Below are 16,743 nucleotides of genomic sequence, written 5' to 3' on the forward strand. Positions count from 1 at the left end.
TCAGATTCATGATTTACTTTGCTATACAGTTCTAATAGATCTGGGTAGTTTTCATTTGTGATTTCTTGAAGTTTACTATCCAAGTTTTTCTTTTTCTTTTTTTTAATAATGCTTTTAGGGGCATCTACATGGTGCAGTGGATAGAGCTCCATCCTTGGAGTCAGGAGGACCTGAGTTCAAATTTGGACTCAGAAGCATAACACTAGCTGTGTGACTCTGGGCAAGTCACTTAATCCCAATTGCCTGGCCAAAAAAAAAAAATCAAATCAAATCAAATCATGCTTTTAAAGAAGTCTAATGATTATTAAAAATTATACTCTTTGAATTGTTTTCCTAGTTAGTTGTTTTTTTAATAATCAGATCTTATATTTTCTTTTATTTTTTCCAATATTTTGACTTTGTTCTAATATTTCTTGCTATTACATAAAGTCACTTATTTCTGTTTTCTGGGAGTCCATTTCTTGGCTAAGGCTGGCCTCTTTTAAGCTGCTTATTCTCCCTCCAGTGCTTTCTTCCAGAGATTTTATTTTGCTTAATTTCTTCCAGACACATAATCTTTGTAAAAATCCATTTTCTTCCTTTTGAATTTGTTCCTGCAGTTATGGAGTTGCTTGCTTCTTTTTAGGTGGGGGTGGGGGAGAGTAGGAATCTCTAGATGTGCAACAATTTTTATAGCTCTTAGTGTTTTCTGTGATTTATTCAGCTCTCCAGCTTTACTTCCTGAATTAAGGCTTTATGCCAGGACCAGATTCAGTGCCCTGCTGTGTTTTTGGATAGTAGGGTGGTTGACCTTTCTTGATCTTGATCCTGGGTCTTCACACTAACCTCCATTTCCCGGGATTGATACCCTTCCCCCTGGATCTTTGAGGTTCAGAATATGGAATCATCAGGGGCCTCCATGGCATCTCAGGACAGAGTGCTAGGGACCTCAGAGCCTCTGGGCCTGGGATTTCTGGTCTGAGGGCTGCAGCTGGTCTCTGCCGGCCATTGCTCCTCAGGAGCAAGGTCCCCAATCTAGGGGCTTTCTGACTACAATGGGGCTTTTACAACAGAGCTCTCTGCTCTTGCTGACACAGAGCCTTACAGGCCACAGGTGTGCATCCTCACTCACTTTGCTGGAGGAGCCCCTTTGCTGAATACCCACCTGCCTGTGGGCTTCTGGCTGGCATTTGATCGTTTGTTTGTTTTTTTGGTGAGGCAATCAGGTTTAAGTGACTTGCCTAGGGTCACACAACTAGTAATCATGTGTCTGAGGCCGGATTTGAACTCAGGTCCTCCTGACTCCAGGGCCAGTGCTCTATCCACTACACCACCTAGCTGCCCCCTGGCTGGCATTTGAAGTGAAAGATGTCACTATAGTTCTTCTTGGGATTCTTGGTCAGGGTTTTGCTGGGGTAGGTATGTGGGAGTTGGGTGGCCAGCCTGCCATTTAGGCAGCCATCTGGTCTGGTAGTCCCTGTGTGTCATCTGAAAATTGATAAAGTATTTATCGCCTATCTCCATCCAAGTGGTTTATGAAAACATAGAACTGGACAGGCCTAAGAGCGGAGAGATTCCATACATGCATGCTTACTAACCTAGAACTAGTGAGACATTCCAGGCTGATAACTATTCATAATCACCAACAGCTATGGAGGAAGGCTCAAAAACCTTCCTACGTGAGTGTAAAAGCTTTTATTCTTTTGTCTGAAATCTCTGTGAGACTATATAGTGAAAAGTTTTGGGTGCAGTCTTGGAAGAGATGTGTCCCAGGGCTTCAGACACCCCAGAATAGTATCCAAGGGATGCTATTACTCCTAAAAACAATTCTTCCATGAGTTTTTGCAACTGTTGCTCTCACTAGCTATTAACTCAACTCAACTAGATTTTGGAAAAGTTACGATTCCATAGAATCAAGCTATTAGAGCTAGAAGGGACCTTTGAGGTTCCCTGGTCTGGTCACTTCATTTTATAGATAGAGAAACTGAGTCCCAGAGAAGTTAAATGACTTGTTAGTTAGTGGCAGTTAGGCCTAGATGCCAAAAGACCATTTCCCACTTGACTAGATCACAGATCTGGTTCTCTTGGGCCCTCTTTGAGCCATCCCCCACACGACTTAGCTAAAAAACTAGCATTTTAAGGTTTCCAAAGCACGTTATGCATAAACGCCCATTTGAGCCTCACAACCCTGTGAGTCAGTATTATAAGTATTATAATTTCATTTTATAAATAAGAAAACTGAGTGTCGTGAAAGTTAAGTGGTTGCCTAAGGGCAGCTAGATGGCTCTGTGGATAGAGGGAGGAATGTGGGCCTGGAGTCCAGAAGACCTGGGTTCAAATGTGACTTCAGGCACTTAGTAGCTGTGTGATCTTGGGTAAGTCACTTAACCCTGTTTGCCTCAGTTTCCTTATCTGTAAAATAAGCTGGAGAAGAAAATGGCAAACCACTCCACTTCTGTGCCAAGAAAACCCCAAAATGGGGTCACAAAGATTTGGACTGTACTAAAAATAGGTAAACAACTAAATGAGCTAGTATCAGTCAGAATTTGAACCCAGGCCTCTTCACTTCACTTCAATTCCAGTACTCTACCTACATGAGACTTTTTTTTTCTGGTAACCCTGTCTTGCCACAAACCATTCTCTTCACCTTGATTCTTTCTCCCATCTCCTTTGTATCAATTTGGGTTATTTCCTCTCCAATTTCAAGCTCAAAACTCGTACCCTCTATAAGAAGCCTTTCCCTGGTTAACCCCATGCAACCATGTCCAATGCTATTCTGTCTTCCTTCAGCATTTACTTGGTTTCCATGGCACTTTTTTTCACTTGTATTTGTATGTTTATTTTTAATGTCCTAGAATGACACTAAATTGGAAGGCCTTTTCTTCCTATGAAGGTTCACTAATTCCCTAACCCCAACTCCTCAAGGAGAAAAAAAATCAATTGAGAACCACAAAAAAGAGAAAAAGTGTCTTGATTTCGTTTAGGTTGGGATTTTTTGGAGGAGAGAAACACAAAATGTTCCACTTTTTAAATTAAGAACTGGGAACATAAAATTCTATTCAGTATCTCAAATACTTAAAAGAAACTCCACAAACTTCAGCTCCACTGGATTGCCAGGTGAAGGAAAAGATAGACAAAGAAAGGAGATAAAAGGGTAGCAGAAAGGCCAGAAGCCAAAGATGGATCGTAAGTTAGACCAGACGATCCCAGATAGAGACAGAGCCAAGGAAAGAGCGAGAAAAAGATAGGGGAGAGGAAGTGCTTTTCTAAGTTCTATTTTTACTTTGATAGCTTTTGCTTTTACATTACCTTCCTTCCCAAATCTATCCCTTCCCTAATCAGCTTGCCATCCCTCCTCGTTACTGCCTGCAGTGAATTCTACTTTTCTTTTTTGCCAATTCCGCCTCAAATGATTTCTTGGCTCTGTCCCATCCCCATCCCCACTTTCCAATTTACTTCCTGCAACTCCTAATTCCCTTGGGAAAAGTTACGTTGTATGGAAGCATTTGCCAAGGGAGTTTTTAACAGAAACTCCAGGGATCCAGAGACTCCTGGGTAAGGTGATTATCAGCTTTAAAGCTTATCAGCTGCAGGAGGGTAGGGACAATGTTGATTTGGTCTTTGTAGCCCCCTCACCCCCCACCCCAAAAGACCAGTTGGCACTCATTAAATATTTGGTGAATAAAGCCTGTCTTACTTGTGCATGTAAGACCCAGGGAGATTAGGCTTAAAAAAAGAGGGAAGGGTGATAGTATGGCCCTTTACTGAGGTCAGGAGCAGAAGGGAGAAGAAGTCCACAGACAAGCCCTAGGAGAAGGGCAGATGCTTCTCTGTCAGTCCTTGAGGGTCCTTTGGAAGGTGGGCCTAGTAATATTTTCTTTTGAGATTTTTGAGTATTAGATTAGGGGTGGGGAACCTTCAGCCTCAAGGCCACAGATGGCCCTCTAGGTCCTCAAAGGAGGCCCTTTGACTCGAATCCAAACATCACACTGTGACTGATTCAGTCAAAGGGCCAAACTTGAAGACCTGGAGGTCACCTGTGGCCTCAAGGCCGAAGGTTCCCCACCCCTGGATTACAGTCTAAAGGTTATAAAGCCTAAGGTAAGAGAACTCAAAGAGAACTCCTTTCGGGAACACTGTCTATGGACTTGGAGGAACTGGATTTAAGTTCTGGGTTTGTTCTCTTTCATTTGTCCCTCTTTTGTCTGTTCTTACCTAGCCCTAAGTCACTGAATGGGTGTTGCCTCAGACAAACTGAGAAATGGGGAAGACCTTAATTTAGAAAGGCCAAGGCCACCCATTACATCTTTGGACATCACCAGTTGCCCTGACTTGTGTCTTGCCATTGGCATTCAGTTGCTCTGGAGGAGAGAATCAGGCTGACACTTTTGTACAGCTCTGCTTCACTTAAATCCAGTTCATGCTCAAGCCAAGGTATCACCCTCATGATGTCATGGTCCTCTTCAAAAACAAAGGTTTTTGAACAACAACACAATTAGCTTTTTAAAAGTCTGTTCTTTCAGAGCTATATTTCAAGAAATCATAAATGAAACTGTGAAGACCAAAAAGTAAATTGTCCCAGCTTTTTGAAAATAAGTAAACAAACAAATAGATAAATATGCATAAATATTTTTAAAATCTAGCCCACACCCCAAAATGTCATACAAAATATAAGTGAGCAAAAATTATTTATTCCTATCGACGGTATACCCACATGTTCACTTGGTTGTCTTGACATTGGACTTGGATGACTGGAGGAGTGAGGCTGATGACTTTTCTAAGCTCTGCCTCATGTTCCTGATGTCATTTGCCCTCTTGGAGAAAGATGGATGAGCAATACCACCAAAAGGTTTTGCATGAGGTCTCTACAAAGAGAGGACTTTCAGAGCACATGCCGTGAGTTAAACCTCTGTCACACATTTCTTACACGTATGCCTCACTCTTATCATGGTCTAAGCTTAAGCATACTCTTCCCATGGATGCTGGGTGGGTTGCAAAGGGGAAGAGGGAAGACAAACGGAGCTAACCGCTGTCCTGGGAAAGATGGTAGAACTGGAAGAACCAGTTGGGTCTTTGGCATTGATGAGAAGATAGCTTTTTGTTTCTTGTGGTAATCTCTTCTTGACTCGTTTATCGCCTCCCAAGAACACACTGATCTACCCAAGTTCTCAGTGTTCTTTCTTCCTTGGCCACACCCAATGCTCCCATCCAGTATTTCCTATCCCCCTAGGAAAATGCAATGTGGAGGGAATACAAAAGACAGGCCAAAGGCAGCTTTTTTGGCTCCTTTTTTGGCTTTTGGTTCTGTTATCTGACTTCTTTTAAGTCAGCAGTCCTTTTATTTGCAAGACTGCTTTGGGGGATCATGGAACTGGGAAAAGAACTAACAAAATATTTAGCCCCTCCATCAAAGAAGCATAGGCAAGCAGCTTGAAAGTTCCAGGCTGAAGTTATCATGTTCTTAAAAAGAAGAGCAAGTTGTATTTAATAGAGACCCAAAGTTTCACGTATGGTCCTCTTTTTTCTATACTCTACTGTGTATGTGCAAACACCTATCTTGTTTGGCATTTAAGTATAGATTAAAAATAAGAACTTTTTAAAAAACCCAAATATTTAGCTTCTTAGCCTTGTGTTGCTGCCAACCAACTGGCTGCTGCCATATATAGATTATGCCTGTATTAACATTTCTGTTAACAGAAGTGTTAAGTTCTATTCTTAATTAAATGGTGTCCTTATTGATGATTATTCGCAGGTCACAGCAGTTCTGTTGACCCTGGCAAGGTGACAGTTTGCTAGTTTAGTTCCAAGGTTAATTATTGGGCAGCTAGGTGACACAGTGAATAGAGCACCAGGCCTGGAGTCAGGAAGACTCATTTTCCTGAGTTCAAATCCAGCCTCCGCCACTTACTAGCTGTGTGACCCAGATCAAATCATTTGACCCTGTTTGCCTCAGTTTCCTCACCTATAAAATAAGCTGGAGAAGGAAATGGCAAACTCCTCCAGTATCTTTGCCAAGAAACATCATGAAGAATCTGACACGACTGAACAATTAACTATTGGGAGTTTTGTTGTGCTTTTTAACCATCCTGTTATAATGCCATGGATTTCAGAAGAAGAAAAAGCACTCAAACTGATTGCAGACAAACCAAACATGTAAATACTTTGGCTATATTGACTGGATATTTTCACAGCCCTTAGGTCTAGCCATACAATCCCAGGTTCTATCAGTCCCCAGATTTGGAAAATAGACAACGCAGTGACTCAGAAGCCTCTCAGAAAGAGGAAGATAAACAGTGATATTATCGATGGCTGACATGTCTGTAGCACTTTAAGGTTTGCAAAGCCCTTATCAAACATTGTTAGATTTGAATCTCTTCTCTTGATCTGAACCAGCCTCTTCCTGGAGGGGTAGTTCTAGGGAGATCTTGTAATAATGGAAAGATGATCAGATGTGGCACTGGGAGTCCTAGTTCTGACACTTTACTAATAGTATGACCCTGGTCAAGTCGCATAACCTCATCTATAAACTAGAGATAAGAACGTGTGTACCCTGGACCTCACAGCTTTGTAGTGAGGAAAAGCTTTGTAAAGAGCTACATAAATATCACATTTTTATCTTCTTATGAAAGTCTTTCATGTCAATGCTACTTAGACTCACCCATGGTTTCTAGAGGCAGAATAATATATTGGAAAGGAAAAAAAAAAGCTGTAAAAAGACCTGGGATCTAATTCTGGCTTTGTGACCAGGTACTTTACATAACTTTGGGCACAATATTTCACGTCTGGGGTTTTGTTTCCTCATCTGCAAAGTGGCCAAGAGGGTATCCCCCGGTTCTAACATTCTTTGTCCCCCAATTCTCACGTGGGAACTCAGGCCTTGGGGAGGGATGGTTTGAGGAACAGATTGAGGCATGGTCCTCCAAACATACGTAATGTAGAAAAGGCCTGGTATCTGACAAAAAAAAAACACAAAAACAAACAAACAGCACTTCCTTATGGGGAGAGGTTAGGGGAAAGTGATTTGTCATTAGTGTTGTCCCTCAAGATGAAGGGATGCTACTTTGGTGTAGACTTCAGTGCTGAAGGGGGAGGGGTTGTCAGGGAAAGACCATGAATCAGAGGAAGCTTCCTGGAGGAATTTTCTTTGTGGGCATAGGAAGGCCTAGGAAGGTTCTGTACTTGGTCCTCTTTCCTTTTCTCTTTAGATTACTTCCTTCAGAGATATCCTTTAGTCCCCTACCCCTTCCATTAGGACTCCTATGCCAAAGCCTTTCAAGTCCATTCCCCTTTGACCCTCTGACCTTCAGTCCTATCCTCACTGCCAAGATCTGGCCTCACATTTCAACTTCCTGCTAGACATTTCCAGCTGGATATCTCTCCAGCATCATCACTCTCACATTCTGATTAATAGTCACTTTAGTTTTCCAGTCTCCCAGACTCTCCTTTTCCTTCACTACCCACATCCAATCAGTTTCAGTTACCAAGTCCTATTGATTCTTCTTTCTCCAAACCGTCTCTTCCTTTTCATTCCCACTAATGAAAGCTTTGGAGTTAGAGGATCCAAGTTTAAAATCCCAACTCTGATGCCGACCATTTGTATTGCATTAAACAAGACACTTAACCACTCTGAGCCTCAATTTCCTCATCTGTAAAGGAAAAGATTGGCCTTGTGGTCTCTAAGGTTGCTTCTAGCTCTAGCTCTGTGATCCTACTTTTGGCCCATTTTGCCTCACACTTGGACTTTCACAATACCTTCCTGGCTGGTCTCCCTGTCTAAAGTAATCTTCCTTCTCCAATCCATTTTACACCGGCCACCAGAGAAATCTTTCTAAAGCACTGTTTGCATCATTTCATTCCTTTGCTCTAAAACCTTAATGAGCTTTCATTTCCTACTGAATGAAGTCCAAGCATCTAAGGCTAAAATTAACTGAAATTAACAAATAATTATGTTTATTGTATATGATTACATATAAATAACTAATAATTAATAAATAAAAGTATCTGAAATTAACCCAAATTGCTGTTTCCTGAATACCCTCCCCTTGCCTTTCTTTTTAGGCCATTTCCTCCTGTGTGATGTGGTGGAAAAAGCACTAGACTTAGAATCAGAGAACCTAGGTTCAAGTACTGGTTCTGACATTAACTGGCTGTGTGACTTTGGGCAAATCATTTACCTCTTTGAACCTGAGCTTCTTCATCTGTAAAATGGGAGTGATATTGCCCAGACGCTAAGCCTCATAAGGTTGTTGTGAGAAAAGAATTTTGCGAAAAATGATGTTGTATGGGAACTATTGTTATTATTACTACCACCCCCTAGACTGCCCTTGTCTCCACACATGCCTCCATATCTGCCTATCCTTTGTTGTTCAATTATTTCAGACACGTCTGACTCTTTGTGACCCCATTTGGAGTTTTCTTGGCAGAGATATGGAGTGGTTTGCCATTTCCTTCTCCAGCTCATTTTACAGATGAGGAAACTGAGGCAAACAGGGTTAGGTAACTTGCCCAAGGTCACACAGCTAGCAAGTATCTGAGGCCAGATTTGAAATGAGGAAGATGAGTCTTTCTGACTCTAGGCATGCCACTTTATCTACTACTCATCCTTCCATACCTCCCTCAAATGCTTTCTTCTTCACGAAGACTTCCCAGATCACCCACCCCAGAACTGCTCTCTCTCCTTCCTGATCCCCTCTCATATCCCCCTGACAATTAACACGTTTTATCTTGCATCATAATTACTTGTGTACACATCTCCTCCACCGTAAGTGCCTTCCATCTCTAACATTCTAGGGTTAAATTAGATCAGTAGCTTCGTGAAGGCAGGGACCATATTTTAATCATCTTTATCTCCCTTCCCTCCCCCCTCCCCAGCTCAGCAGCCAATAGAGTGCCTTGCACATAGTCATTAACTGTATGTGGAATGAATTGGTGAGGAAAAAGTGTCTGGAGGCTTGGGAGAACCATGAACTTATTAGCTTGACTGGGCTTTGGAGAATGTAGAGGAATACTCAGATACGGGATGCTGGATAGGGTGTTTCTCAGGCCACAGAGTGAAACAACATTCGTATTTTTGTCTCCCTTAGGACTTCCTAAGCAGATACCAGATCCCCAGGTTATATTGGGTGGGTCTACATCGAGGCCCTGAAGGGTGGCATTGGATCAATGGGGCTCCATTGCCCCCCCAGCTGTGAGTGATTGCATGGGATCTGGATGGCCTGTGTGGGTAGGATAGCACCTCTCTCCTCTACCCTGGCCCTCCTCTGCTGTGGCTGAATGGCTATGGACACGGTATAAATTGGTATCTGTTCCCCTGCTACACAATGTTCTGGGTCCCCTGCGTGAGCGCTCTGTCCCCTGGCTGGGTTACACAGTTCTCCTGTGCTGAGCTGATCCTTCTATCACCATTTCCATACTATCTGGGTATTGGGAGAAGTCAGAAGGGCCCTTCACCTCCAGACTTGGCAATTGTTTCCCACCCTGATAGAGCCTGTTGTGATCCCACACCCCTGAAATGAGCTAATACTACTTACCAAGCAACCAACAGACCAGCCCTGTGTAAAAAGAGTACTTGGACGCTAGGGGATGCAGAGTGAATAAGCACCTGGATTTCCCTGGGGGTGGGATATTGGGGAAGGCTTCCTGGAAGAGTTAATATATCAAAGGGAAGGAAAGGAAGCAAACCTATCCTCATCTCCTTATCTTCCTTTATTTTTTTTCCTCTTCCCAGGCTCCCAGAGGAAGATGAAGACAGCCTTCAGAACCGGAACTGTGGGGGCTTGGAGGAAGGGAAGCTCAAAGCTTTAGAATGTGCCTCCTCTAGACCCTGGATCTGTGTCAGGGGGGCCAAGTGATCTGCTGCCTCTTCAAGTCCAAATCCACAAGAAGTGGGTCAGGAAAGCATCATGGTATTACATGGACAAGGTCAGCTTGTGTACTGAGGGGATTATGGTTTCTCAGTAAAAATATTCCTGTGAAACCTTGGCCTGGAGCCCAGAGACAAACCCTGAAAAACAGAAATTATTCATAGAAAACTCAGGTAGTGGACCTCCGTCCTCAGCCAAGAGAACCCTATCTATCTTGTTGGAGAGAGAAAGAAAACTGGTTTGTAGCCTGTGGAATCTTAACCCTAATTCTAATCTAGCCTCTGCACTTCGTTTAGTCGGTGGCCAGTTAGCATTTCTGGGTCTGGCTCCTGCTCCCCTCATCCTCAACGTCATATACATACATCCTCACTTTATTTTAGCAAGGGAGAAGGAGAATTAAGAAGCCAAATTCCTATGATGATTGAACTGCCCAATTTTATTACAGTACACTGAACTACAGATAATGCCTAAATTGCTTTGTTACAGTGACCTCTAGTTATAATGGCTGGCTACATTGTTAGGCATTCTATTTCAAGTCTGTGGGTGTTACAAATGAATTCTAAACCCAGTTGGGGAAAAAGAGCACAACGTCAGGTGGGCTATAGAAGAAGATGAAACTGTCAACACATCAAAGGGTGTTTGTTAAAAACCAAGGTAACCAGGAAGGAGACCAGGATAACTGAGTGCAGATCCAAAGGGTAGGGGCTGGAGGCAATCTCTAGAGCAGTGATTCTCATCATGGGGAAGATTTTATCATCCTGTAAAACTTTTGCCATTGCAGATCCTTACTTCTTAAAACCATTAAATTAGATGTACTTCAAAAAGACTCCTCCTCCCTCTCTCTGCTTTCTGCTCCTTGCGCTAAAACGTGTCCTTTTTTCTCCTCTAATTCCACATCTGAAATCCAACGTGTAGTTGAAGTTGCATGGGCCTTAACATTAGGAGATTTGGGGTCAAGCCCTGGCCCTGGAATTTTATTAGCTGAGTGACTTTGAGTCAGTTGATTGACCTCTCTAGGACTCAACTTCCTACTCTGTAAAAAAAATAAGGGGGGTGGATGGGTAGAACTAGATGATAACTGAGGTCCCTTCCACCTCTGTAAATTCATGAATTAGGTGCTAACCCCAATTGCTCTGATTAGGACTTTATTCCTATGTCATGGGCTAATCAGATTCTGGTTAAGTTGCCTGGGGCTTTCTTTCAAGATCAGGTTCGCTAGACAGCAACTTGTACATTGTAACCTCTAAACTTCAAGATGCTATAAAGAGATGGAGCAGAGGAGACATACAACACAACAGGTAGCTGAATGACATGATGGGGAAATGAGATGCTTATGAGAGCTAAAAGAGAATTTCCTTTTTTCTCCTGTGGGTACTGCCATCCTTCCATGGAGATCATAACCTCTCAGTCATCTATGATTCCTTACTCCCCCTTACCACAATGGAATGAGTAGCCAAGTCTTGTTTTTATCTTCACAATACCACCTGACACCATCCGATTCTTCCACTCTTATGGTCACCACCCTCATTACATCAAATTGGCCTCCCTGATTCCAGTTTTTCTCCTCTGGATTCCATCTTCCACATAGTTGCCAAAGTGATATTCCTAAGGGAGAGGTCTAACCATGCCACTCTCCTGTGCAGAAAGCTTCAGGGGCTCCCTACTGCCTCATGGATAAAGTGTAAACTTCTCTATTTGGCATTCAAAGCCTTTCGCAATCTGATAAATCCTATATTTCCAGATTTTTTTACATTTTACTCTTCTACACATACTCTCTGTTCAAATCAAAATGGACCCTTTGCTATTCTCCATATGTGATATTCTTATCTTCAAGTTCCATGTCTTTGCCCAGGCTAGTTCCTCACCCTCCCCACCTCCCCCTCTCACCCATGCATGGAATGCACTTTCTCCTCACTTAGGCCTCTTAGAATCCTTAGCTCCCTTCAAAGCTCAGCTAAAGTGCCATCTACTTGAGGTCTTTCCTATCCCCTCCCAACTGTTAAGTGTCCTGGGAATTATTTTGTTTACTGTATATGTATATACATATTTTGCATTTATGTATATGTGTAAATGTTGTTTTTCCCTAATAGACTGTAAGTTCCTTGAGGGCAGGGACCATTTTACTTTTGTCTTTGTATTTCCAGTGCCACCACATAGTTGGCACTTAATAAAATGCTTGTTGATTAATTTATTGAAGGCTTTCTTCATTTACTCTTCCACTCCTGCTCCTGCACTTTGAAGATCAGTATTTCCAAGTCACATTTTCATTTCTCTGTAAAGCTCTTACTACCAAAGGTCCTTATTTTTTTTTCACTTATAAATATTTTTTGAAAGCAGACTCCTCCTTCTTATATCTTACTAACTTGACTCTCATTTCCCTCCTCCAATCTTTGTTTAATCATTGTTTAGCTTCCTGAGGAGCAGCCAGGTTCTCTCTGTTTTCATCATCCTACCCACAACTCTCTACCAACTACCAAGACCTATCATGCTGAGGCTAGAGAATCGGCACAGGATTTATAGAGTCTCAGCGTTGGAGGAGCTTTGAGGTTCCTTCATGACCTCAAGTAGACACTTTCACTCAAAGACCTCCAAGGCAGCTCATCCCATCATTAAAAACCTCTAATTGTCAGTACATTTTTTCTTACATTGAGCCAAAATTTACCTCCCTGCAACCTTTTGATATTTTGGTGTTTAGTGATGAAGTTTGGGTCCAGAAACCAAAGGCTACAGAGGGGAGATGAAGACAAACCAGCTTTCCTAGGGCACCTAATTGAATTGGTGATAGGGGTAGCTTCAAAGTCAGTGTGTTTTCTGCCACAAGGCAAAAGGGGTGTAGCCAGGACTAGTCAACAAAGGAATATATAGCTTCAGAGACAAAAAGAGGATTAAAGGTATTAGTTCCACCTAGGATAGATGTAACCTGAAGAACCACAACTCAGGGCCTAGTGGCCTTGACTGACAATAGATGAATTAGTTACATGAGACTGTTTTTGTGACTAATTTCTGGTGCTGGAAGTGTGATACTAAAGTAAGGAGATGAGTTTCTATCAGCCACACACAAAAATCTGATTCCTTATTCAAGAGGCACACCTCAATTTTGTATTCTGAAATTCTTTTACACCATGGAAAAGTTTGGTTTTGCAGTTGAACCTACTTTGTAGTAGACTGTAGTGACTGGGTGGGAGAAAGGAGCATGAGAATCTTCAAGGAGCAGAAATCTACCCTCTTTTAGATGGTAGCAGCAAAGATCATAAAGTGTCATAAATAAGACTTGCAGCTAGAAATAACATCAGAGGGTCACTGAGGGTAGTCTAGAGCTTCACAAGGCTGTCAAAAGGTTTAGAACTCATGGTCTGGAGATAGTTACAGACTAAAAGAGATAGAAGGAGCTTTGTATACTATTTAGTCCAACTGCTTGATTTTACAAATGAGGAAATGGAGGTTCACACAGAAAAGCAACTTACTTGTCCTAGGTTACAAGGTTCAGTGTCTACATCTATTTGTTAACTTCTCTGGGCCTCAGTTTCCTCAATTGTGAAATTAGGTGGTTGGAATGGATAGTGTCCAAAGCCCTTTTAACTCTATAAACTCTATAGGTCTACATCTCTCTCTCTCTCTCTCATGTTTCTTAGGGGGCTCCTTGGTTATTTTAAGGACTCACGTTCCCAAAATATAGTGGTGTTAAACTCAAATAGAAACAGATCCTTGTAGGTGGCATATTGACTTGGAAAACTACAAAGTAACATTATCCATGTTGTATTTTTATTTATTTTGCTAAATGGACCAAGGTCACCCATGGCCTCCCTGGGCATCACCAGTCATCTTGACTTTCATCTTGCCACTGGATTTCAATGACTGTAAAGGTGAGAGTGAGGCTGATGACTTCTTGAAGCTCTGCCTCACTTAAATCCAGTATGTGCATAAATCAAGACATCACTCCAGGATATCATTGGTTTTCTTTGAAAACAAAGAATGAACAACAACAACATTAACATTTTGTTAAACATTTCTCAATTACATTTTAACCTGGAGTCTGCACTAGGGAGTTTTGCTAGCCACGAGTTTGACACCTCTGCTCAAATACTCCCTTGGTACAGAGAGGCAGGGACTATTACCCACCTGTATGGTATAATGGATTGACATCCCTTTTGGGATATGGATGCTTTAAAGTCTCTGTATCATTTCATCCATGGGGGATTTTCCTTCATCAAAGGAGATTACAACCCACATAGAACTTAGTTTTAGAGTGTTGCTGTGGCTGAAATAATGCAGCAGTCAATTAAGTGATGAACCACAGACACGATCTGTCAGTATGGCCATATGCTAAGGCTTTCTAGTTTGATTGTATCTACTATAGCGTGAGCGTTACCCAGTGGTTGTGGAGGAGCCAGGCCTGTCTCCATAACACACCAGACATCCAAGAAGATTTCAACGTAGGCATGTTCTGAACATTCACAGACGCCCCTAGTTTATTTTGTCCAGATCAACCCTTTCCTTTCTCCCCTCTGCAATGAGGTGCAAATGTAACCCTATCTGGAAAGCATTATTATTGAGTTAAAAATAGTGAATTGCAAAACATGTTTTATTGAATTAATAAATTAAAGCCTAAAGTTAATTTTAAAATATTTGTATTCAACTAAAAAAAGGTAAAGCAATGTCATTAACTTGTTTTTGTACTTACTGTTTGGGGTGCTTTTTTTTTAAGCCCCAATTTATACTTTTCCTCTATACTGGATTAAGTCCCTTCTAATTTGCTAATTAACAAATATACTAGCCCACTTGAAAATGAATAGGTCCTACATTGGGTGTTTGAGATATATATGGATGATGATGGATGGAGGGTAGGAAAGGAATTAGCATAGTCCTTCCTCATCCATTCCATTCCTTTCCTCTTTTATCTCAGTACTATAAGTCATGGAATGGAATAGGATGGGAAATATTGATACCACAACAGCCAAATGAAAAGTGAAAACTTCAGCCCATTATTTGGCATACACGACATCAAACCACTTATTGACTGGTTTTAGTGCTGAATGTGTAGAATAGTAGATTGTTTTGATCTCATGTGGACATACATGGTTATCTCTTCATCATCTCTCTCAGTCTCAGTGTGTGAAATTAGGGGGTGGAGTAGATGATCCCCACGGTTCCTTCAAACGATTTGAGGAGATGATTGAATCTCTTACTGAAGTTGCCTTTGGCACTTGGAGCACAGAAATTCTGTTCTTGTCTGAGAGGTGATTAGCCCACTGATTCTGCCAGGAATTATTGGCATGATTTTAGTCAGCTAAACTAACCAGCTTCAGAGCAGAAGATGGAATAAAGGGATAAATCAGTAGGCAGATTTGGCCACTCTGCTCTCCTCAGAGACAGGGAGGACCAGGATAACATTATATCTATCCCATCTCAAATGTTCTTATTCTAGAAGAGATCATTTTTACATTCAGGGTACACTCCGGATCCTATTCCTTAATTGGCTTCACTTTCATCAAATGCCAGTTCTGCAAAGAACATACACACACACACACACACGGAGCATAGAGCAAATAAACTCATTTATTCAAGCCAATAGCAAATAGAAATCAGAGAATATATACAGATGAAACTATACCAGACAATACACAGACTGAATAAGCTCTCCCACTGGGAGCTAGCTATCTCAGCTCAACCAATAGGGTCCCAGATCTCACCCAAGGGAGAAATTCCCTAAGTCTCTCGTGCAAGTAAGCCAAGAATAGGGATCTGATCAAGGTGCCAGCTCCTCTATATGTTGGTGTCTTCCCAGAGTATTTCCCTTCAGGGACCTGAAGAGAATCTGGGACTCTAATCTTCCTTCTTGAAGCTGGAAGCCAAAAGATCAGGATCTCTCTGCTCTCTCAAGTTCTCCACCCCTCACATAATCATTAAGCATGGCATAATCAGTCTCCACCAATGAGAAGAGTCTTATGTAAATGGATTTGAGCTGAGGGTTATACTACCTATATAATCCTAGGCAAGTCAATACATGTTTGCCTCAGTTTCCTCATCTGTAACATAGGGATAACAACCTCACAGGGTTGTTGGGATGGTCAAATGAGATAACATATGTAAAGAACTATCTAAATGCTAGTTATTATTACCTCAAGCCAATATGAGGGCACTTTTCATGTGGTGGTGGTGTCCTCTCCCCATGAGCAATTATGAATCTCAGGATGATTCATTAGAAAGGGTCTAGGGTTCCTTGTGAAATGTAGAGGCCAAAAGTCATTGCTATTAAAATTGAAATGCGTACTATGAAGCCATGTATAAGATAGTGTACAGTGACTGGGATGTCACTGGGCCAAATGAAGATAGCAGAGTAATTCAGGGACCCTGGAAAGAGGACTGGGACAGAGAGGACATAGAGGTGGGAGGAGTGTCCTCAACATGGACCAGTGATGAAAGATAGTCTTGGGGCCAAGAAGAGGAAGGGGAAGAGGAAGAAGACTGGCAGAGGAGGCTGAGACTATGAAAAGGAAAAAGAGAAGGGGTAGAGCAGGACAAACAACACACGTTGGATGGCAGCAATATGGAGGGAATAAGATGATGGATCCATATAGTAGTCGAGGAATAGTAGTGCCACTGTGGTAGCTCAGACAGACTCATGACAAAGAGGCTCTGGAGGACCCATTCAAGAAGAAAGGAGTAACATCAGAAAGTGCAAATAGTGGGAAGCAGAGTAATAGGAAATGTGCAGTTCACAAAGGACATACACCTTAAGGCAGAGCTTCCAAATCTCCAGATTAAAAGACACGATTGGCCCTTGGCAACATTATAACATCACTCAACAAGCATTTATTAAAGGTTTACTATGCGCCCAGCACAGTGCTAAGCACTTAAGGATAAAAAGAAAAGCAAAACAGTTCCCTGCCCTTGAGGAGCT

At 41.9% G+C, this 16,743-nt stretch overlaps 1 protein-coding gene across 2 annotated transcripts in view; it reads left to right on the forward strand.

Annotated features, from left to right (window-relative positions):
- The window catches only part of KLRG2 (killer cell lectin like receptor G2), a 30,402-nt gene extending 18,373 nt beyond the window's left edge, over nucleotides 1-12,029 (forward strand). The window contains exons 4-5 of one of the 2 annotated variants that reach the window (XM_020998150.2): nucleotides 9,063-9,166; nucleotides 9,707-12,029. In XM_020998150.2, coding sequence (XP_020853809.1) covers nucleotides 9,063-9,166; nucleotides 9,707-9,830 — 228 coding nt within the window. In that variant the 3' untranslated portion in view covers nucleotides 9,831-12,029. The remainder of the gene's footprint in view (nucleotides 1-9,062; nucleotides 9,167-9,706) is intronic. The other variant, XM_020998152.2, reaches the window with a different exon arrangement.
- The last annotated feature ends 4,714 nt before the right edge of the window (nucleotides 12,030-16,743 follow it).

The sequence above is a fragment of the Phascolarctos cinereus genome, unplaced genomic scaffold (assembly GCF_003287225.1).
Source record: "Phascolarctos cinereus isolate Bilbo 61053 unplaced genomic scaffold, phaCin_HiC Scaffold_1;HRSCAF=81, whole genome shotgun sequence".
In the NCBI taxonomy this organism is placed as follows: Eukaryota; Metazoa; Chordata; class Mammalia; order Diprotodontia; family Phascolarctidae; genus Phascolarctos; species Phascolarctos cinereus.